Consider the following 24,610-nt stretch of genomic DNA (forward strand, 5'->3'; position numbering starts at 1 on the left):
AGTATAAGCCAAGGTACCTCATTTTAACACAAAAAGCTGGAAAAACCTATTGACTCGAGTGCTGGAGAGAAGGAGGTAGTGACCCCTCCATAGCGGCGCCCGGCCACATTGCCGTCTATGGAGGCGTATATGCGGCCGCATATACATCCCCACAGACGGCCGTGTGAATGAGCCCTAAGACTAAACCTTTTTTTTAGTCTTAACCACTGTTTCTTTCTCTGCTCAATTACAACTACAATAAAGAAAGATGTTTGTGCTAAAAACCCACCTTTATGGGATAAACTAAAAAATTAACAATGGAGTGAATGACAATGGGTAAATACCAGTCTATACACTACAGCATTTACATACATACAAGTTTACTTAGTGTAAAATAATTTATACTACCTGTGAAACACATGGCCTTGGAGGTAGTGCAGGTGGAGGTTGAATCCATCCAGCTCGAGGAGCTATGGAAACCAGAGACAAGGGGTCAGAGTAATCAATTATAAGATATATTTTAAGAAATATCTACATAATGATGATGTAGCAATATGTATTATGTGCACTCTTATGCTACCCCATGGAATTCTGATTAATGGTTAATATTTTTAGAACACATATTCCACTGTCGTAAAGGACGAAAGCAAATAACACTTTATTTATTGACGGGTAAAAGACTCAGATGCCAACGCATGCAATTCATACGGCCAGTAGAGCATGCTTCTGGCAAAGGGCAATTTTTCTTTTCTGTGTATGTGCAGAGTGTTATATAGATCTTTATTTCCACACCACCCTTTGTAATTACGTTAATTGAAGGTGAATTACAGCTAACTACAGATTTCTACAGAGTAAATTACAGTCTAATTTTGTCTGGCTGCCTGATATAAGAATTTGTGCGCCTTTTTAACACTTAACATGGCAGTTTGCTGTAATCTTGGCTTAGTCTACAGAGCCAAAGATACCTAAATGATCACATATATTTTAAAGCATTGTACCACAGCTTCCATGTCTAAGGCCATACATATACAATTTATATAAGTGGAACCAGCCATCCGTCTGATGTAAAATCAAGACTTTCTCCAGATGAAGAAGTTACTCGGTCGCGTCCTGTATAAAAACGTTACAGTACAGTACAGGTAGCACATGACCACATTCAATTCAGTTGGCAATATGGTCATCCATTTGAATGGCTGTATTGCCCACTATACCATGTCAGATAAGAGTTTTGACAGATTTACACTACAGCCGCCCAGCTTCCTCCAGAGAGAGGTGAGGGGCAAGGAGTGCTCACCCCCCTCCCACCTGCAACCCGCCGTATTCTATACCCAGTTATGGCCCAGGCAAGCACACGGCCGTGTACAAGGGGCCTCAGGATGTACAACCATGACTAGCCTGATCCTTTTGTTTTGAGGGGAGATAAGAAGCCATTAGTAAAGCTTTAGTTTGTAACATGAAACTGTCCCCACGTACAAAAGGCTAAATGACATTCCTCATTTGGTTAACGAGTTGTCATGCATTTTTTCAAAATCTGTTCAATATTATTTCACTTGTTCATTAATGGAGGTAGGGATAGATGTAGGAATTAATAGTGTAATACAGTCTATGAAGGATGTTCATAAGCTGCAGGGTGATTGGGACAAACTGAGTGTTTGGTCGTCCACTTGGCAAATGAGATTAAGTGTGGATAAATTAAAAGTTATGCACCTGGGGGATAATAATCCACATGCAACATATGTTCTAGGGGAAGTAAATCATTGAGAAGTCTCAAAAAGAGAACGCTAAAGTGGGACATGATTCATTTATATAATTATATAAATGGACCATTCACAAATAGTCCAGGTTAAATTACAACAAAAGACAAGGGGTCACTGTCTACGTCTAAAGAAAACAAGGTTTTATCACAAGGCTTCTTTACGGTATGAACTGTGAATCTGTGGAATAACCTGCATCAGGTGCTGGTCACAGTAGGAACAGCAGAGAGCATCAAAAAGGGTCAAAATGCCTTCTTACAGCACAATAACATTGATGGTTATAGTATTAAATAAATAGAAAAAATCCAATGCAGCACTGCTACATATTTGTTACATGTAAAAAAAACTCCATGTAATATGTCCAAAAAACAGGTAGCATTCCGCAGCTCAAAGTGAAAAATCAAGTGGATTTATTGATATCACACCACAATGTTTCACACCACAGACAAAGGCTGAAACGTTGCGGTGTGGTATGAATAAATCCACTTGATTTTTCACTTTGAGCTGCGGAGTGCTGACGTCTTTTATGTAAATATCCCTGGGGGAACTAGAGAACCCGAAGGGGTAGGCCCTAGCATAAAATTGGCAGCAAAGTTTCTGTGGTTGTATATTTATTGCATTTGCATATGTTTACCTAATTTACAATTGCACCGTGACAATGGAATAAAAAATGCAAACGTTTACCAGTATTTATCTAGACAAAGTGCTTTAGAGATTTAAAAACCTGGTGAATGATGTTGTATGATTCTGTTTAGGTCCAAGGAAGAAGCTCTTGAGTGTGTTTTCTGGGGCCTAGGGGGTGGAGTGGGAGGTTCTTCAGCTTTCTTCATGGTTTCTTCAATAGAAGTGTTAGAGTAAGACCTGAATAATAAGGTGAAGACAGTAAGCTTTCATGGCTACACATTAGGTCCCCAGCACATAAACTTTCTCAGTCCTTGAAAACGGGAATGTGTGCAGTTTGGATCCCATGGACCGAGCACAGTGCACTAGATAGGAGTTTCACTGTAACGCAAGCACTCCCGTCTACTGCACTGTATTTGGTCTGGGCAAGAAAGAAAGGCCCATATTGTGCTGCTCACCCATTTCTTTCCAAGATTATTGGAGAGAAGGCAAATAGTACCAAGATTGACACGACACACTGCTCAGTTGTTACATATATTTATTATTGACAAGGACAACTCGTTTCAGGGGCGAACCCCTTCCCTTCATCAGGACCTGATGAAGGGTGCAGATTGCCCCCGAAACACGTTGTCATTGTCAATAATAAATATATGTAACAACTGAGCAGTGTTTCGTGTCAATCTTGGTACTGAGATAAAGTTGAGAAGACTGCTGGACTATGAGTGTATATGCTGTACGTAAACGGTGTGTATATTCTGTATGTGAATGTAATTGATGTATATATACTGTATGTGTGTATACATGACGTATATATACTGCATGTATTTGTATGTATTCTGTCAATATACTGTATGTGAAAGTACATGATGTGTATATACTGTATGTGTGTGCATATGATGGGTATATGCTGTATGTATGATGCGTATAAATGTGAGTAAGTGTATAAATATGTATTTTTTTATGTTTATGCAAAAAATCTAATATGGAGCCCAGCTTCTCCTAGTTACGCTCCTGTTGTACATCATAAAGCTAAATAATAGAATCAGTGTAAAAACCATGAATGTGAAGGCTGAACATAGAGTAATCTCCTCACATGATGCGTAATCCCATCTTCAGATTTTACCAGGGGAAGGGATTAATTGCAGTTTTACAGAGATGTCAGGTGATTGAGGGCAGGAAGTTTTTATCTGACAGGACGCTGCTACTCAACACTGCATAGAGATTTTAGTTTTCAGTAATTATTCCAATCAGATCTGTCTTAAGAAATCACATTACTTATTTTAAGAAGTGCTTATCAAGAGCTTACATCTTAAACATGCAAAGGGTACATTATACAGAGCGATCAGGTGACCCAGCATTCAATACTATTCATGTTCCTGATCACTGGCACATGTAATAAGGGTTGTATCAGGCTGACAAGCAAGAACACTGATCTTTCCATTGTCTGGGGATCTGCTGCCATCATAGTGTAAAACTTAGCAATAAATTACACTAACCATCACTGAAATGAAATGCTAGGTTCAGTTCTCGTGCGTTGGGGCAATCCAACATTAATGTACATTTCTGTGGTGTATAGACAAGAACCAAGCATCTTCTAACAAAAATGGCAGAGAGAATCTCTCTTATACTGCGTTTAAACTTTATTTTGACATGATTTTTTTCATTTAATTTTGCATATTTTTCCTTAAAAGGAGTTTTTGCACATTTTTTGTGCCTTTTTGGGAGTATTTGCAAGTTTTTTGTGCCTTTTACAGGGTGTTTAGACGTCTGTATGTATGTTGCAATGTTCCTAATGCATCTTCAAGATTTTTTTTTTGTGTCTTCTTCACCCCCTATTTTTGAGCAAATTAGAGACTATTAACCCCTTAAGGACGCAGGGTTTTTCCGCTCATTTCTCGCTCTCCAACTTCAAAAATCCATAACTTTTTCATTTTTACGTGTACAGACCTGTGTGAGGGCTTATTTTGTGCGTTAAAAATTTTACTTTCCCGTAAAGTTATTTATTTTAACATGCCGTGTACTGCGAAGCTGAAAAAAAATTGAAAACGTTCTTGTGGGCTCAGTTTTTTCGACTTTGACTGTGCGCTCCGAATAACACCTCAGCTTTATTCTTTGGTTCGGTGCGATCGCGGTGATAGCAAATTTATATAGGTTTTATTGTGTTTTAATACATTTTCAAAAATTAAACGAATGTGTACAAAAAAGAAAAAAAAAATTTGCCATCTTCTGACGCTAATAACTTTTTCATACTTTGACGCATGGAGCTGTGTGTGGTGTCATATTTTGAAAAATGAGCCGATGTTTTCATTCCTACCATTCTGAGGTCCGTGCGACATTTTGATCATTTTTTATTTCATTTTTTATGTGATGTAAAAAGGTGTAAAAGTCGCATTTCGGACATTTGGGCGCCATTTCCCGCCTCGGAGGTCACCGCCGGCCGTAACCGTTTTTATATTTTGATAGATTGGGCATTTTGGGACGCGGCGATACCTAATATGTTTGTGATTTTTACTGTTTATTATGTTTTATATCAGTTCTAGGGAAAGGGGGGTGATTTGAATTTTTAATATTTTATTAATTTTTTTTATTTTTTAAACTTTTTTTTTTCTTTTTTTTCCCACTATTTCTTAGACCATCTAGGGTGCATTAACCCTAGATGGTCAGATCGCTCCTACCATATACTGCAATACTTCTGTATTGCAATATATGGCATTTTTGCAGCTCATTCATTACAATGAGCCACTGGCTCATTGTAACGAATCTGCAGAAGCCAGATAGCCTCGGGTCAAACGAAGACCCGAGGCTACCATGGCAACCGATCGCCACCAAATCCCCCCCCCCCACCGATGACGTTCAGGGGCGCGGCGATCGTAATAAAGATGGCGGCGCCCGCACGTCACCGTCTTTTAAACGCCGCCGGTGACTTTGCCAGTGGCAATGAAAGGGTTAATAGCCGCGATCGGTGCAAGCACCATCCGCGGTTATTGGCGGTGGGGGTTTTCGGCAATATGCAAAAACCCCCACCCTTGTATGAAGAGGACTCAGCCCGTGAGCCCTCTTCATACACTCCTTATACCTCTGTGCCGTAGAGCTACGAAGCAAGAGCATTAAGGGGTTAAGGCACAAATCAAAGTACAAATCTGACCCATGCTTACTTACATGCAAGTTTTAAAATGCACCTAAAATAATCAAAAAAATGTTTGTTTAACCTATTCATGTACAATACATACCACTTCTAAACTTACCTAGATCTTGGCCTTGTTTTGTGCGTGTATGGTTCTTGGTGAACGACTGAAAAAAAGACATTACATTAAATTACTGTAAAGATGAAATTAAAAAATGTAAAAATCAAATTGAAGATTAATTTTGGATCAGGCTGCCATAACTTTGCATCAATCAATAGTACAAATAAAAAAACAGACTTATTTTTTCTGAGCTGAACTTGCTGAACTTGGCTCCTCTCAAGGTCCTTCCCTTCCCATTCTCTACTCAGCTTCTCTCTGAAATCTTTGCTGAATTCCATATTACAGGCAACAGGGACAGAATCTCACATACATATTTATGCAATGGGAATGGGGCAGCAGTAAGTCACAGTATCTAGGTCTTCACTCAGCAGCTCAGAGTGAACTAAAATCCAGACACATTGCGGGGCATTTATCAGTTTTAGCACAGGGTGGCACAGGAATCGTGCTATTATTTTCAGTGGTATGTAAATTTCATATATACTCCCCATTACCTGCATAGGGGAAACTAATAATAATCTTTATTTATATAGCACAATCATATTATGCAGCCCTTCACAACTAGAAACTGTTGAAGACAAGTCACATGGGGGGATATTTATTATAGTCTTTCAAATGGAAAACTGGTGGATATTTTTCCCTTGCTGCGCCTCTTGCACCTTATTTATGAAGTGTCGGCAGTGCTTGTGAATACGATTCATTTTGTGGCACAATTAGAGCCGCTAAAAGCAGGTCTAGGGAGTTCTATTTCATGAATGGGGAGAAAGTTCTTAACCTCTTGGTTTTTGTGCCAAAGCGTTATTCCCTCGAGCCATATACATACATCACACTGAAAAATATAGCACATTTTCAGCGCCACTCTTTGCCCAAATTGATGAATGTCCTCCATAATGTCCACAAATAGTTTTACTCTGGACTACTGGACTACTGTGGTAAGTTATGCACAATTTATTGATGCATGAGGCACCTTTAAAGTAACATACCACTATTGTAAGTCGTTTTACTGATTATGGTATATGAATAGCATATTTAAACATGTTCAATTGGATAAATGTCTTTGTTTAAGAATTTTTAAGCGATAATCCAAGACAGTTTCTTTTTGGCATAATTATGGAAAAAAATACAGATGATTAAAATCCCATTAATACCATAAAATTACTTTGCAAGATAAGGATCAGATTTAGAGATTACTAAGTAAATCCTGCTGTAAAGATCAAAGAGTTTTATTTGAGCTCCCCTTGTGCACACGTCCTATGTGTGTAATATGGAACAGAGAGGCTCTCTCAACCTGATTGACCACAACAAAGATGCAATAGTCTAGATTGCTACTGTATGTGAACAGCGCCTGTGTTCACAACTTGTTTTTTTATACACTTTCAGTGTACACACTAGAAAAGCACTCGGTATATGCATAAAATATGTCCATAGACACATGCAGGCAGACGGAGGCACGTTATGGCCTTTGTCTGTTCAGTATATGTCACATCCAGCATTAGACTGATGTTCATTCCTCCTCCTGCTTTCATGGGGGAAAAAGTGAACAGAAGGATGTATCGCACTGTATATATGCTGCTATATGCTGTTGTAAGTATATGTCAGGATATACTATGTTATTGTTGGCACACTTCAGATAATAAAGTTCCTCCTTGAATTCCATGGGTAATCAATAGGGTTTTCTGGTCTGGGAGACATTTATTATACTCCCCTCAGTGTGGAGAAAGTATAGACCCTGGATAAAAATGGTGCACTTTTCCTCCCAAAAGTTGTGTGGTCCATATAATGTGTGATAATGCCTTATAGAGTTAGAATACATTACCAGAAAGGGTTTACACCTGCTGTGTAATAGGGAACTGAGTTAAAATGTGGAAGGTGGAGCTACAACAAAATTACAATAAAAAACAGGATCAGTTTTTACTTTAGATTACCGGTCTTGAAGGACTGGATCTTCTTTGTCTCAATTGATCCAAGATGACTTACAGTCTTTTCTTTTATATCTGAATTTAACAAAATGAAGTAAAATGTTTATATATGCAGGGAACATAAAATCTCCATCTCCATTACTGAGAGGAAAAATAACTGCTACCAAGCTAATGTTTACCTTCTGTGCCATTTTCTGTGTCTTCTGTTGATACTTTATGACCAGTTGATACTTCTCTGGTGATCTTCTAATAGTTGAAAGAAGATATTAAGGCAACTATCTATCTTTAATACATGGTAAAATGTCTTTTATCAGTATGTTGGGGACTCTGTCACCAACTTTTACCCCATTAAACTGCTAGCAGGGTATGAAATTACTTTTATAAAATTTCTTTAATTTGAAACCTCAATCATATTACTTTTAGAGGCTGAAGGGGTAACACGGCTTTACATACCCAATTCTTTAGTTATATGGTTACTAGAATAATGGTGGTCAAAAAACTCCTAAATTGTTAAAAATTCTGGTTTAGGGAAATTATAGAATAAAGCTTATTTTGCTACACATTCAGAGGGACTAGAACAAAGAGATCAAAAAGTGTAAATTCTAATCTGATTCAAAATGTCCTCTTGATTTGTGTGAAATGTTCAACCAGCTAGTCAGATTCCATTCACAGAGGACTATATGAGACTTCACTCCATTCCCTTGGCTGATGTAATGAAAAGCATAGGGCAACACCCCCGACTAAAGCATGCTGTGCATAGGGTAATCTAAAACACCACCCGTGCTCTTGGATGTATTAGCAGAGAAGAATAGGCATACCTGAGACTACCAGGGCACAATGTACACTGAGTTGTTCCCAATCAATTTGAGCGGGAATCTACAAGAGCCTTCAAGGCCACAATTTACAGAGCCCTCTGATCCTGTCTACACATACACTATACTCTGATGAGTGAGGACCAAGTAATGAACTCTTAGCTATCCCCAATAATAATCTATGAATCCCTGTAATTCCTGAATTAAATATTTATTATAAAAAGACAGGTTTATTATTTATTATGATTTTTTTGTTTTATACATAATTATTCAGCACATAATGCCCTTCTGCTTTTACATTTGAAATACCAAGGCAGTAGTTACAAAAACTACATTGTCAAAACCAAAGGATTTAAGTCAATGATCCGTGAAAGCAAAGCCACAGCTGATTATTGTGTCATCAACATGTACCCACTAGGAAAGAATAATTTAAAATTTCCATTGTAGGTCTGCACATAGGTCACTTTGTCAAGAATAAATTCCTTCACACTCTAATTAAATTGGAATGAGAACATTTGGGCCTGTCCCAGTCTTACTATAGAGGCAATGCAAGGCATGAGAGCACACCCATCATGGAAATATTGTATATACAACAGGGGTTTGTGCTTATGTTGTCTTTGAAATGTGCCAAGCATTCATGTAATAAGCACTGATGTATGTCGTGGGAGTAAGAAAACATAAAAACATCAATTATTACTGACTAGCTCCTTGTTACTAGTTTCCACATCAAAGAGGATCAGGGGCTCTGTGTTAGCAGGATCTTCACAGACAGTCTCAAGCTGGTAGGAAGAGAGAATAAGACACCGAAGGAAGATTAGATGTTAAAATACAAGATTTAATCTATGCAAACAAGGCCACAAGAGGATAATTCAAACTATTCAAACACAACATGCAGGGCAAATTAGATCTAATAATTATTTCTCAAAAATATTCATTTTATTAATGCAAAATTAGGAAACTATAGCAATGGAAGTTCCATATTTTACACAGAATGTTAAGAAAGTTCAGCATTTTGTAACCAAACTCTCTGGTCAGTTGATTTGGGATACATGATCATAGACTTGTATGAAATCTGGATGCTGCAAGGTATAGTTTTTAGTAATTAATAATCATGTATTAAATAGAATAGCCAACTATGTTAACACAACTAACAAAAGATATGCTGACACATACCAGTCCAAGATATGCTTTGGCATAGGTAAACTTGATCCTACTGATATATCGGACATTTATGCCATAAATGGTTTATAATTAGCAGCATCTTTTATACTACAAGTCACTTTCATCAGTTTCTATTAGGATTTGTGATCTGACTGGAAAATGAATCGCAATGCAACAATGAAATGTATGTTTAACCATTAGTGCTACTCCATGTTTATTCTATTCTGCTAGATATGGTTAAAAAAACATTGCAAAACTTTACTATGGATATTAACAATAAATCACCTCCGTCCTTGCTGAGCAAACTGTGTTTGTTCCACGATATGCCTCATATAAACCATCGGTTCCAGGCTTCACAGGTGCTGTGAAAAGAAATAGTACATATAGCATACTGACTGTATTTGTTGTCTTAATACATGACTGTATTATGTTTTTTATTAACCCTATTTACTTTTTTATAATAAAACAAAAGGCATTCCTTCAGGAAACCCATTATTTTTCTGAAACAACAGAATAAAAAATTCAAAAAGCAAAAGAAAAGTAAAAAAAAATAGAATAGCTCTAAATAACTAACTTATATGAGGGTAGGTTGGATTCATTTTTTTTAGTATCGTGTGGTTTTGTATTTATTGAAAATACCGCCTGCCGCCCACTTACCCACTTACCACCTACATACGAGACGGTTATTAATTTTAAATGTAGAGTGATTCATACATGAAGTTTTTTTGTTCCAGCTTTTGCTGTTTATGTTTTACAATGTTATTATATTTTTAATATGTCTCGGTATGTGTGGCTACCTAAAAGGTTTTTTTCATCAACAACAACTGATTTGGCATGTCAAAAGAAAAATAAGCTAATGTCTTATAACTTGGGAAGGCTTAGGTTGGGGGGATTGAATTTTAGTATTTGAGCGAGGCTTGGGTTAATAATAGTTAATGGGCTAGGATTAGAGCCATAGGGTTAGCAAGTAAATTGTTAACAGGGTTAGCAAGGCTTATGTCACTGACATAGGTTTATCAGTGAAGTAGGGATGGGATTAGTGCCATAAGTTTAGCAGGGAAAGGGTCAGCAGAGTTACAGTTAGTGGGCTACGGTTAGTGGAGTTATCAGGGCTATGGATAGTGTCATAGGATTAGCAGGGATATGCTTAACCATGCTGCATGATTATCTAAGAAAGAGTTAATAGGGTAAGAGTTAGTGGACTATGGCTAGAGGGGTTAGTAGGGCCATGACTTAGGGTTAGCAAGGAAAGAGTAAATAAGGTTAGGCCTCATGCAAGAGAAAATGGTGGCAGTGCAGTGAGCACACAAAAAATAAAGGAGGTCTTATTCCTGGCTGGGAAACAAAAACTCAAAAGCTTCAATATCTTCACCAGGCCAAAAACACACCACAAACCTGGCCCACTTTGGATCATGCATGAGACCTAAGGGTAAGTGGGCTATGGTTAGATGAGCTATGGTTATTGCTGCAGGGTTAGCATGGAAAGGGTTAACAAGGTTAGGCTTAGTGGGCTATTTTAGCGATGTTAGCATGGTTAGCATAGCATGGCTACCCATACATTGCAGCAGATGTTCTAAGCGAGCTGAGTTTAAAAGCAGTCAAGCACAGACTACTGGATGAAGGAAATATTAAATACAGGGTAAAATAAAATCTTTTGACCTCAACCATTTTATGTTTCAACCTTAAAGAAAATCTAGCGTCTGATTCATATCATCCCTGACTGAATCCACTTCCCATCCTGTTGCTAGATCTAGCCTTGGAATAGTTTTTATGGTCTCCTCAAAAAATTATTTGCAATATGCAAATGAGCTACAAGTGTTTGGGCTTGGGTTTGTTATTGCCTCTGCAACCACAGCCTGGAGGGGCTCTGGTTATGCCCCCTGGAGCACTTGCAAGTATGAATCAGATGTCAGATTTCCTTTAAAACCTAGTTAAAAGCCAGAAAAACAGAAATTAATCTATCATCCTACAACAGTGATTATAGTCAACTATAGCTGATTATGGACTATATTAGAATTGTTAACCACAAGAAATGTAAACACCATTAATAGAACAAAGGCCAACAGAGATATTAGCCATAAGATACAGTACATCACTGAAAACTTAAATATTTACCAGACTTTATTAAAAATCAACAATTAGCTGCAACCTTAAGGTTTCATCCAACTATCTCTTGTATTGCTATCCATGCAGGCTATGTGCAAATGCATGGCTGAACATTGCTCTTTTTACTTTTATGGAACTGATGAAATGCTGCAATCTTCATCAGTTCCATAAAAATTTATGAAGCTGTGGTCATGCATGGTCCCTCTATAGAAAGCATCTAAGTTTACTTCCTCTGGATAGAAATCTGTCCCTGGTTATGTGATGTCACACAAGTGCATGAAACGTTATAATCACAGAGAGTAATCAGAGCCGTGTGACACTTACGGATCATGCACTTGTGTGTCCATCACAAGACCATGGACAGATTTCTATCTAGCGGAAGTAAACATAGAAGCTTTATATTGAAGGACAGCAAGCAGAGATCTAGAAAACTGTGAGGAATTGATACAGAAAGTGTATTGGAAAATTGTATAACTTTTCCTTACACAAACCATATCAATTATTTGCTGAAAGTTGACAACCTCTTTAAGCTGGATGACAAGATGATGGGGTCACTTTCTGGACATCCACAACGCTTCTAGAATACTGTTCCACCAGTGGATGCCTATGACCTTCCCAGTTAAATACATTCTTGTGGCCCACCACTGTACAGTTACATCAAAATATATTGACACCTTTTTGAAATTTTCCAAAACACAACTTTCCCAGCCCATGCCTCAAATTGTTATAATCCTAGAAGTCCTTTCAGTAACCTGCTGCCTGGCTGACGTATGCCCTCTTATATTTGTAAGTGAGGTTAACTATATGTCAGACAAGACAAGTATAAGAAATACTGCAGAAACAGCAGAAAGGTGCAATTAGACAAAGCAATGGGACACTTATGGCCGGACCATTCACAAGGCAGTACATGGGGCTTATAGGATATTGCCATCAAGTATAAATCTCCTTCATTCCACCTATTTTCTCTACTGCTAGGCTATGCACAGCGGTGGTAAAAATAGTATGAAACTATGTATTGAAAACATTACATCTGCACAATAATATTACAACATGCATAGTATTTTGGGAGAATTTGGGAGTGTGATATTGAAAATGAATACACATCTACTATATCATCTATTTATTTTCTCTAAAACAATCTTATTTTGTTTGATATTATTTTATGCAGATCAAAGTTCGGTCCACCAGCCTGTGGGTCCACATCATCTAGTTGTGCTAATTCCCATTCTAGACATGACACTAGCAATGTCTTTTCAGCAGATTGACATAATCAATTTACATAAAAATAGATAATGCCAATCTGTCTTTTATAACTTTATGTTATATATTTGTAATATTACATTGATGATATGTTATTACTCAGTGCCGCTCATCTGTTTATGGTAGAAACACACCAGCCTAGCAACCACCTCATGGAAATAATCATCAGAAGAAGTGCTTGGACAAATAAGGACAGAATACAGATATCATAGTCCAGTGTGTAGTAAGTAGTGAGTGGTAATGTTTAGCCAGATTCAAGACAAAGCGTCACTTAAAGGGAACCTGGTGACAAATGCCATTAGGCAATGCATAGTACATTCCATAACACTTACTTTCACAAGTGAGTTCTCCTCCGTTCATGTAATATCCACTGCTAGGGCTTACCTGGCTCACTGCCAACAAGTCCTGGTCAAGTCCTGGAGTGAGGCCTCTATTCGAATCACAACACTCAGTTCGGTCCCTGCTCATTGATATTTTATTTCTTCCCCTCCCACATCTTCCCTGTGACTAACCCTCACTATCTAATCACACAGGAAACCTTGAGCCTGCCCGTTGAGCTGTACACCCTAGTTGTGAGCCTGGTTGGAAAGCACAGAGATGGTGTGCATGTGCAGTTGGCTGTGGGTCACATCGAGCCACCGAGTAGCTCACTGCGTGGGTGTATGGCTCACCCTGCAGGTGCGAGGTTTCCTGTGTGGTGTGCCGACAACAGAAAGGGAGGGTTAGTAACAGGTAGAATGTGGGAGGGGAAGAAATGGAATATCAACGAACAGGGGCCAAACTGAGTGTTATGCAAATTGCTAATCGAACATTGTGATCACTCCAGGACTTCACCAGGACTTCTTGGTAGAGATGGGAACTCAGTTGTGAAAGTAAGAGGTATGGAACGTACTATGCAATGCCTATTGGGATCTTCCACCAGTGAAATTCGGCCTTCTGGTGACAGGTTCCCTTTAACAGCAATACTAGACCCACAATCCACAAATGGGAGGGGTACTACTTTTTTCTAACCTCTCCTTTAAAACTGGTGGCAGTGTTAGTAGACATCATAAACATGACACACGCCTTTTAACTGTATAATATGAATTTTCGTGAAATAAAGTAACATTTTTCTCTAATATACAGTAACCTGTGAATTATTCCATTCCCCTGTGGTTCATAATCCCTATTGGCACATATAATAATACTTCTTGTGGCTTTGTATAGAAGAGCTATAAAATATGCTAAATACTCAAAAGTTCTGGCCTTTTTTGTAAATCCGCAAGTGAAGAACTAAAATGCGAATGCTTAATATTACTTTATGCAACACATTTAAAAACAAATCCCTTACTTGGTTTAATTATTTCGGAGAGCAAGTTTTTGGGAAGTGTGTCTGGTAAATCATATCCATTTTTTCTAGCAACAATAAGGTGAAAAGCTGCAAAAAATTCTGCCAGCGTCAAGGCACCATCACAGTCAACATCACTAAGATCCCTGAAAGAAAAAAGAACACAATTAAATGAATAAGAAAAAGTCAAACCCAAAATCATCTACATACATTATTACTTTATATACTGGCCAAAAAAAATGAAAAAAGTAAATTAAACACACAAAATAAATCCAAGCTATAAATGGAGTAGATAAAGTCTTCTGTCTGGGACACTGGTTTACTGGATGGAGTCTTGACACTATGGGAGAGATTTAACATATGTGTGCGCCTGCGTATGATAGAGCCGCGTAGCCACAGCATAAAACATCCTGAGGAGACCTCATGATGTATTTGTCAGCCATGCTGCTCTGGCAGACAAAACTATGCAAGGTCTGACCATGCATAGTTTTTCATAAAAAACTTGCAAGAAATTGCAATTACATTACTGCTTCAGACAACTGTTGTAGAAGCACTGATAAATTTCCCCCGATGTGTCTGACCTACTTTTGGCTACTGTCCTTCACAGAAGGTAGAATAAATGTATAGGTCCTTTATGTGTACAAAATAAGAAGACAAATATATATTCATAAATAAATTCTGGAGTTATTCTGGCAAATGCTAGAAATATAATATCAATTTAATAGTAATTTTTATTAATAATAATCTTAAATTTGTATGCAAAAAATGTTCAGAAGACAATATGGAGAATTAAACAATGGTCCACATTTATTAAAGCCCCAGTTTTTAGTCTGTCTGACTTTGCACATTCTTTTTAGTGCAAACTGCTGGCACATATATTTATAAAGTGTCTGCGACACAAAAGTATCACGACGCCAAGGGACGTTTCGGTGCTCAGTTGGACTGTGAACCACATTTATCATGCAGTGTCCGACAGAATTGTGTTGCACGCTCTATGTTGAAGGTGTACCAAAAAAAAGTTGGTACACTCTGTTGGAGCAGTGCATGGAGCGCCAGATCCATGAAGAATTTGTGCCAGAAATCATGAATCTGGCACCCTCTGCACACTACACAGGCCAACTGCACCTAGCACTGTTTTAAATAAATATGGGCCAATGTTTCTCAGGTTCTGTGAGTCTCTGGCTAGAAATCACTACTTTTTTTTGCTGTACCAGATTTCTTACTGTGATGATAAATTCTGGTGCGGTATAAGACTATCAATTCCTGAACTAGTGGGACATTAATCATAGTGGGTCTCAAGTTTGCCTATTTGCGTGCCTGGTTTGTTCTTTTTTTCGGCTTGTGATCTATGAATGATCTAGTTTGCCTTAGCAAATGCGTTTTGGAATTGTCGCATGTCTGATTCATTTGCGCCTAAATTTGTCTCAAATTACTAGTTACAAAGTAGACCTCATCTCCCGAAGGCCACATCCTTTAGTTGGAAAAGTGTCTAAAAGCCTTGATAAATGTGCTGAAAGGCATTTTTGTTTTTATTATGCAAATCCACCAGAATTCTGTGCATTAATAAATTCCCCCAATGTGTAAAACGTAATTTCCCACATCTACAGAATTTTGAAGGTGGTAAAATAGTGGTATGTGTATTAATTGTGACTGAATGAGAAGAAATTCAAAATATTCCATAAAAATATCTCAGAGGTTCTTCAATACTTACCAAATGTGCGAAAGTTCTGAAATAGGAAGCTTTGATTTGGTAAAGAAGTTTCTGGCTACAGAACCTACAAGTAATTGAAATTAAATAGTATTTTAACAAAGCTTACAGTTTGGAACTAACATTATTTCTTTAGATTATTAGAGTTCTAAAAATAGCTCTTTAATAAGGTACCAGTTAGTTCCCTGAAAGCAATGTGTAATAAGTCTTGTGATAGTGTATTCCACAATTGTTTGCACATGGACTACCACAGATACATATGAATAGCCTAGATCTATTATATTCTATATATGTAATGTTTAGAATTTATATAATACCAATCCTGATTGTGGTCTTAAACTGCAAAACTGTGTCAGAGAGATGAACAGCAGTATTTGCCTATTGATTCTATACTGCAATGTCCTCTTGGTTCTGACCTGTATTTGTCGTATACTTTTCTTTGTTTGTATTGTCCAGTCTTTGCCTCTGTCTTTTGCACAGAAAAGAAATGTCAACCAGTTGTCACCAACCACTAAGGGTAGGCTGAACAATGTACAAACACTAACAAGGGGATTTAGCCTTAGGTCTCACTGTCCTATCTGTCCTCCCAATCCTTCCTGGCCATTCCCTCACTGTATTATACACATAGATACTATTGAATAAATGAATATAATAATTTCAAATTCTACGAAAAGTAATCTCTTTTATAGCTCCTATATTTCTAAATATTAACAAATGACACACATTAAATGTCTGGGTAAAATTCTGCTACTTAATATCATGTAAAAGAAGATTTTACATAATATAATATTACTTATTTTGTAAATGTAAGTCTATCATACCATACTATTATTTTATCAGTAAAAAAAAGGTACACTGAAAAAAATCAATGGTCTATTAATACCAGGGCAATGTAATTAGTGCTTAAAGAGTAACTGTAATCTAGAACAGGCACAATAAAACTCCCCCCTCCCCTTCCCCACTGTGACTTTGTTGAAAACTGCAGTGACGGCATCACAGCTCATATCCACTTCCTCCCGCCAATTAAATCTTTCCACAAGCATTTTCAGCCTTCATCTAAGCTGGCCTGCCCCCACTGTCACATTGACAAGCTCACCACAGTTTGGTTCTGCACACCATATTAAGATGAAATGGTGAAAAGATCTGTAGTTTCCTGCTCACTCCTAAATAAACCAAGCATTGAGAGAGACAGCATTCTTGACAAGAGGACTTCCTGTCTGCTTGGACACAGGGCCAAAAAGACGCTGAGCTATCAAAAGAAGCAGGTGTGGTTCAGCGGCAACCTGGAAGAAATCTTGACTCTTCTCTTTGGAAGTTTACTCATCTCTACTCATTTGCATATCAGAAAACGGCTGTAATTAAGATACAAGTGTTTCTCAATAAATTAGAATAGCAGCAGAAAGTTATTTTTTTCAGTAATTCAGTAAAATATATTATATAAACAAACAAACAAAATTTTTCTAGTGTTATGTTAATGATTATGGCTTAGAGCCTGTTAAGGCCTCCTAAGCATTTTAAAAGGTCCCTTAGTCTGGTTCAGTACACATTCAGTACCCCACAATCATGGGGGAAACTACAGAAGGCAGTCATGGACACACTTTACAAGGAGGGTAAGCCACAAAAGGTCACTGCTAACAAAGCCTGTTGTTCATAGAGTGATGCATCAAAGAATATTAATGGAAAGTTAAGAGGAAGAAGAAAATGTGGTAGAAAAAAGATGCACAAGCAACTGAGATAACCACAGCCTTGATAGGATTGTTAAGAAAAGGTCGTTCAAAAATTTTGAGGAGATTCACTGCTGCTGATCATTCTTGGTCACTGCCGGCCACTCCTTACCAATAGACAAGGCTAGAAGCATCTTACCTGGGCCAAGGAGAAAAAGAATTGGAACAATCAGTGGTCTAAGGTGTTGATTTACAAATGAAATGCAAAAATTACTTTAATCTGAAAACAAGTTCCCAGAGCCTGGAGGAAGAGTGGAGAGGCACAATCCATGCTACTTAAGATCTAGTGTGAATTTTCCACAACCAGTGATGGTTTGGTGACCCATATCATCTGCTGGTGTAGGTCCACTGTGTTTTATCAAAATTAAAGTCAGTGCAGCCATTTACCAGGAAATTTTAGAGCACTTCATGTGTCCCTCTGCCAACAAGCCTTTTGGAGATTATTTTCCAGCAGGACTTGGCACCTGTCCACACTGCCAAAAGTGCCAATACCCGGTATAATAACCACAGTACCACTGTGGTTGGTTGGCCGGTAAACTCAGAGAGGAATTTGAGAGTCACGAGACCCAACAATGCAGATGAGCTGGAATTCCATAACACCTCCTCAGTACCATCAGCTGATCACCTCCATGACACGCCCCACTAATATAGTCATTCATTCAAAAGGAGCCACAACCAAGTATCGAGTGTATTTACTCTACATACTTTTCATTTAGCTAACATTTCTGTGTTCAAAAAATTTTATACGTTTGGTCTTATGTAAAATTCTAATTTTCTGAGGTAACAACTTTTTCCTCATAATCATAAACATTAACAGAAATAAACACTTAAAAAATTTCACTCTGTTTTTAATGCCTCTGTAATATATGAGTATCACTCTCTGAATTGGTTTACTGAATAAAATAACTTTTTGCTGATATTCTAATTTATTGAGATGCACATCAACAATGCTTCTGTTGTAGATAATTATAGGCGATATAGGGAGGACTTTTAACCCCTGGGTATTACTGGTATGACAGGTCCTCTGTAACTTAAAAAAAAATATACAACAGAAAATTCAGCAAAGAACACATCTACAAAAATATTGTTCTCAGGAAACATTGAGAAACTGTGAAATCTAGCAGGTAGATGGTATAAAATCAAATATTAGATAATGCTGTGCCATGAATTCCCCATTGTACTAGTTATGGTTATTTTAACAGAAAACTAGACACTGGGCTAATATTATAACTCATACTCTTTATTCATATTCCAGGTTTCAGGTTTCCAATCTTAAAAAATCTTCATACGCCAGATTCAAATATTAAAGTTTCCAGTCTTAAAAGAAATCTTTATACTCCAGAACCCAGTATTAAAGTTGACATTCTTAAAACCACCAAAAACTCTGAGCCACTCTCCTATATTTCTTGAGAAAATGTGTTTTCTTATTTGGTGCATTTTGGGGCACCATGAACTTGGATGAGGACCAGTGCATCCTTTCTGAGTTTCACTCAAGTTTCGCTGACCAGCATCATGACACAACATGATCTGTCCATGATCCCAGATCATACTGTGTCCTGTGTCACAGACCATCTGCACTGCTGGGGAAGGGATTCCTTGCATATCTTATCGATCTACAATGCAAGCAGTCCCTACTTCCCCTCTAAACAGCGGTACCAACACCATAGTCAGTGAGCATAGCAATTTTCTTTTTCTAGATTTTGATTAAATGTGTTTCTTTCATTTCCATAACTAAACTACATTCATATGTTTTTGCTCTCATTTTTCATGAGTTGAACATTGAAGACTTCAGGCAGCTTTCCAACTTGTCTAAAATGGGGGAAATGAGGTGTGGTCTCAGGCTCAGGTGCCAAGAAAATTTATCTGGATATCTAAGGTTCGTTTACAACAAATGTTATATACAGTAAAATTTCTAAGATCTATTGGCTAAATAATATTGTGGATAATGGGTTCATAATTACAAAGTAAATAGCTTGGCTCCTTGATAGCCAAGGAATTAAATAATAATAAAAGACCTTTTTTTATAAAGACACCATGGGTCTTTTATTGATGGAACTATGGTAGGAATAATATAGTGGAAAAGATAGTTGTCAACCGAGAACAGTACCAAAATATACCATATAGAGTTCCAGGCTAGACAAGGGTGCAATAGTAAGAAAAAGTCAGTAATAATATAATTGTTATTATACAGAAGGTCACCATTAAAGGTAGTGTGAAAAGTTCAATTCTAGAACCAATTACACTATGAATAGCACCACAAAGTCCAAAGGGAGCTTTGCATGGTTCTCTACTGATTTCTGAGAAACTCAGCTTCACAGCAAGCCCCTTACAGGGAACTGCTGAAGTGGCTAGAAACTGCAGATGTAGCTTGATCCCAACACAGTGAGTTCACTTTATCAAAACAAAATTTAAATGCTGATAAAATTCTACCAAAATTAAATAAAAGTGCTGGCTATAAATCCTTTTTTGATGCTTCCATACACTTATGACCCTTTTCTTTCTTCTGACTATTTGTTTGTCTCTTGATTTGTCTTTGTGATTTTAGTTTAGACCTGTATTTGCTATTTCTATGCCACAAAAATGTATAAGGATCTGTATATATGACTATGGGATATACATTAATAAGAGGTAAACAAAGAGGGAGAACTTATAATTACATGTCTTGTAATATAGATGGTTCTTACAGATTGATATAGTTGATTATTGACATTGCAAAAAGCTTTAAAAAATCCATTGTATTTTATTTGGTTTGTATAAAAATGTAATATGAATGCTTTTAATGGATTGAAATGGAACAGGTTAATTAAAGAAATATAATTAAACAGTGAGGAAATAATAGAAAAGAAACAGTATTTTAGCTAAATAAATGTATACATGTATTTTTTTTCTTTTCTATTAGATGTGCTGCTTTGAATCTATTCTTACACACTGGGTGCTTATCTTCTGGGTTCACACAGAGAGCAGTCAATCACTAATTGGACCACCTCTTTGACTTCTGAACACAGAAAGAGTAGACGCATAGATAAATAGGGGCATTTTTATCAGAGGCCCTGAAATAATAGCAAATGCTAGCTTATTGCTAGCACTTACGATTATTTTGCACTCTCCGCCACCTTCACGTCAGTGGGGTGTGAAGGGGGGGGGGGCGCGGCCAGCTAAGCGGAGGGCATGGGCGGCCGGGAGTGGGCCAACGCGGAGTGTTACCGATACCCCCGCCACTGTATTTCTGCAGCGCAATGCATGTGAAAAGTGAGAAGCCGCCTGTTGCAGTTATTTTTGCACCAGGCAGGACCTGGCATAGAAATCACGTTGCACAGAACCCTGCCTGATACATCAAGAGGCTTCAGCCCCTTGATGTATCATACTGTGAAAATGCAGCAGCGTATGATAAATATCCCCCATAGCCTTAGAAGTCTAAAGCACTTACACTTGAAAAATGCGTATAATGCACTCGATATTCACTTAGATTGTGCGCCCAATATCCTATGTGTTGCTTTCCCGCTCAGCTCCGACGGAGTTGACCTTCTTTTTTTGCCTGGTGCATGTAAGTGCATTGGATTGCAACACAATTTGAAAGTTAAATCCCGCGCTCAGTCCGAATCAGTTGGATTGTCCGATGGCACGTCCCAAATGTGTGTCGCATGGAAACCAGTGCAGCTGCACCAAAAAACGATCGTGTGAGCCAAAATCTCTGCGCAGACACCAGTTAAATACCTGTCAAAGCCGTGCAATCCCCGAAAAAGATGTAAAGTCAGACGAAAGTGTGATCTGCAACCCTTAGTAAATGAGCCCCAATATGTTAAAAAAATGCTAGAACTATATTTCCCTATTTTGCCCAATGGGTCACTGATGGAAGACACCATTAAAGGCACACATTTAGCAAAAATAGAGCAAACTGTTCTATGTGCAGTCAGCCTGTGGACTGTGCAAAATTATGAAAAATGTTGCATTGTCTTCATGAATGTGGCGCCCCTTGCACCAGCAGAATGCACAAACTTTTTTTGGAGCACCTTTACTATAGAACGTATGACACAATTCTGTCAGACACTGCATGATAAATATGGAGCATGGTCCGACTGTGCACCAGAACACCCATTTCAGTGCAAAATTTTACGTCACGTTGGGTATAGCAGCCGGGACACTTTATAAATACATGTGCAAGCAGTTTTCACTAAAGAGAATGTGCAAAATCAAACAAACAAACAAAAATGTGGGCCTAAATGTCTGTTTTAGGGTAACACTATACTGCAGCCAGACCAAAATAGCCCAATTTTTTTCATATTTACTATTTTGTCAAATTTTAAGCCTTAATTAATAATTAAAAAAAAATAGAATTCAGCATTTTTTTCGGAAAAAAACAATCCCCAAAAATAATGCGGTAGTCAAAGAAAAAAGTACAAAAGTGAACAAATTTGGTTTAGTCTTGGAGACTTCCTTAAAGGAAATCTACCATTAAAATGATAAACTAGGGGCACTTAGTACTCATAGATCAAGGCACCGTGACTTCTAATCTTCTTATATGTGTTATCCATCTCCTTCCTTCTAAAATCAATTTTTAAAATAATACTAATGAGGGGCATCTGGGGGGCTTTACCAGAGTCTATGCTGCAGATTAACATGCTGTTGGACTGTTTTTGCCTCCCTCTCTGCTCTCTCAGCACTTCCCCTCTCTCTCTATGTGATGCAATCCCACTACAGTACAGGAAGTTTCTGAACACATTGGGAGGGGGAAGGGCTCCTTGCACGCTGTAACAGCCTGTGAATCTGCAGCATGGAGGGATGATACAGAAAGGCTCTGAGGGAATTACCAGTGCCCGATCGAGCTGCAGTTTTACCCTCTCCCACTCTGAAACTTCCTCTGCTAAGATTGTAAAGCACTACGAAATATGATGGTGTTATATAAATAAATAAAATTATTAAGAATAAATATTAAGATTAAATGAGTGGGGGGAAGTGATAAACAGGAGTAGGGGGATGATGAGATAATGTCCAGCCTATGAAGCTGCAGCATGGTGGGGCTCTAGTAACTAAGACCTCTTCTGTCTCATTAGCATTTTAAAAGTTGATTTTAGAAGGTCATGGATTACAAATATAAGAATATTGTCATGGTCATAGATCTATGAGTAAGTAGGTGTCCCTGGTTTATCCTGATGAATGTTGATGGTAGATATCCTTTAAAACACTTTGGTTTTAACCAGTTAAAACTTAGTTTATAAAAAATCAAAATTGTCCAAAATACTATGGCCCACATTTATCAAAAACAGTGCAAACTGCACTAGGTGCAGTTTGCCTGTGAAGTGTGCAAGGTGCGCCAGATTCATGAATTGTCGCGCATGTTCTTCATGAATCTGGTGCCCCATGCACTTCTCCTACAGAGTGCACCAACTTTTTGTTAGTGTGCCTTTCACATAAAGGCCCACATTTATTAAAACGTTTGCCCAAGTTTTCTGTGTGACTTTGCACTAAAAAGAATGTGCACACTGCTTGCACATGTATTTATAAAGTGGTTTTGGATAAGTATGGGCCAGAGCGTGTGACACAATTCTGTTGGACACGCATGGTAAATGTGGCACATGGTCTGCCTGTGCACCAGAACCTTTCAGTGCAGAAATTTGTGTTGCAATGGGCATAGTGCATGCTTAACTACAGCTTGCACTAAAAAGAAACTGCAAAGTCAAACAGACAACTGGTGCAGGGGATTTAATAAATGTGGGCCTATGATTCTAAATCCACTTGGGTTGATACTTGCATATTCAATATTAGCATTATACAGCAATATCAAATTATGGGTTGCACACCAATGTTATGCCCTTTCTACCATATACCATTTACCCAAACCAGACTAATATATACATTTTATACTTTCTTCACTTACATAAAGTAAAGATTACAAGGATTAATAATCCAACTAATGTTCTTGATATAACAAAATAAGTAAAAACCCATCTGATTACCAGAAATGAAGGAGTTCAGATCAGGTTGAAGGGATTTGAACTGCTTAGTGTAGTATTCTCGCTGTTCTTCTGTTATCCTCCAGGGGTCCTCGAAGTAACTCTCTGAACTGTCCTGTGATTCTTTTTCAAATGAAAGCGACTGCTGAGAAATAAAAAATATTTTTAGAGATACAGCAGCATGAAACCTCTACATATGAAATCACCACCATTACTATCTGAATCCAAATCTAAAATGAAAAGAATCATACCTGTAAAATGTATGGTTGAGTGTTAAAAGGAATCTACCCCAATCCCCCGTAAGCAAAAAAAATGCATTTTGCATCATTTCCTATTGATCTGTGATTTTAGAGAAAATACACATAAATCTTTATAATTTGCCTCCTGGTGCATCAGTTTTGCTCTTGCTAGGTCCTCAAACAAAGCAATCATTTGCAGAATGATTGACATTGCCTATCTTAGCCATGTAGGGCGGCCCCTTTAATATCAAGCATGACTTTTTAAGAAAACCTAATGACATGATATAGGACAAACTATTATATAGGTGGAGAGTGCTGTTGCAATGTTATTGCACCTCTCCAGGTGAGAGGATAGAGACTAGATCAGGGAAGTAAGATGACTTCTTAAAAATAATTTCACATTATCTGCAGATATATAATAATAATAATAATAATCTTTATTTATATAGCGCCATCAAATTCAGTAGTGCTTTACAAATCATAGGGGACATATACCACTATATTACATTACAAAGAACAAACAGTCATATGGAACAATAGGAGTGAGGGCCCTGCTCACAAGAGCTTACAGACTATGAGGATGAGGGTGTTGACACAAGAGGTTGTATAATGGTCCAGGCATTTTGTAGAAGGGAGCAATATAAAATAATTTAATAAATAATTTAATAAATAAAAATGTTGCTGCTTGAACCAGCCATGAGCCGCCATCTTATTTACAGGGCCCTAGGTGAAAAAGACTGCACAGAAGCTTGGAGCTTGGTAAATATCTGCTGTTTGCCAAATAACAGACGGAAGGAGGACATAGGA

General features: G+C 37.7%; 1 protein-coding gene across 3 annotated transcripts in view; it reads right to left on the minus strand.

Annotated features, from left to right (window-relative positions):
- The window catches only part of REPS2 (RALBP1 associated Eps domain containing 2), a 175,673-nt gene that overhangs the window by 19,592 nt on the left and 131,471 nt on the right, over positions 1-24,610 (minus strand). For 2 of the 3 annotated variants that reach the window (XM_072136314.1, XM_072136316.1), the window contains 10 exons: positions 23,568-23,709; positions 15,893-15,956; positions 14,185-14,327; positions 9,774-9,850; positions 9,029-9,106; positions 7,695-7,761; positions 7,522-7,590; positions 5,600-5,645; positions 2,458-2,594; positions 388-449 (listed from right to left, as the gene is read on the minus strand). In XM_072136314.1, coding sequence (XP_071992415.1) covers positions 388-449; positions 2,458-2,594; positions 5,600-5,645; positions 7,522-7,590; positions 7,695-7,761; positions 9,029-9,106; positions 9,774-9,850; positions 14,185-14,327; positions 15,893-15,956; positions 23,568-23,709 — 885 coding nt within the window. The remainder of the gene's footprint in view (positions 1-387; positions 450-2,457; positions 2,595-5,599; positions 5,646-7,521; positions 7,591-7,694; positions 7,762-9,028; positions 9,107-9,773; positions 9,851-14,184; positions 14,328-15,892; positions 15,957-23,567; positions 23,710-24,610) is intronic. The other variant, XM_072136315.1, reaches the window with a different exon arrangement.

The sequence above is a fragment of the Engystomops pustulosus genome, chromosome 2 (genome assembly GCF_040894005.1).
Source record: "Engystomops pustulosus chromosome 2, aEngPut4.maternal, whole genome shotgun sequence".
Classification (NCBI taxonomy): Eukaryota; Metazoa; Chordata; class Amphibia; order Anura; family Leptodactylidae; genus Engystomops; species Engystomops pustulosus.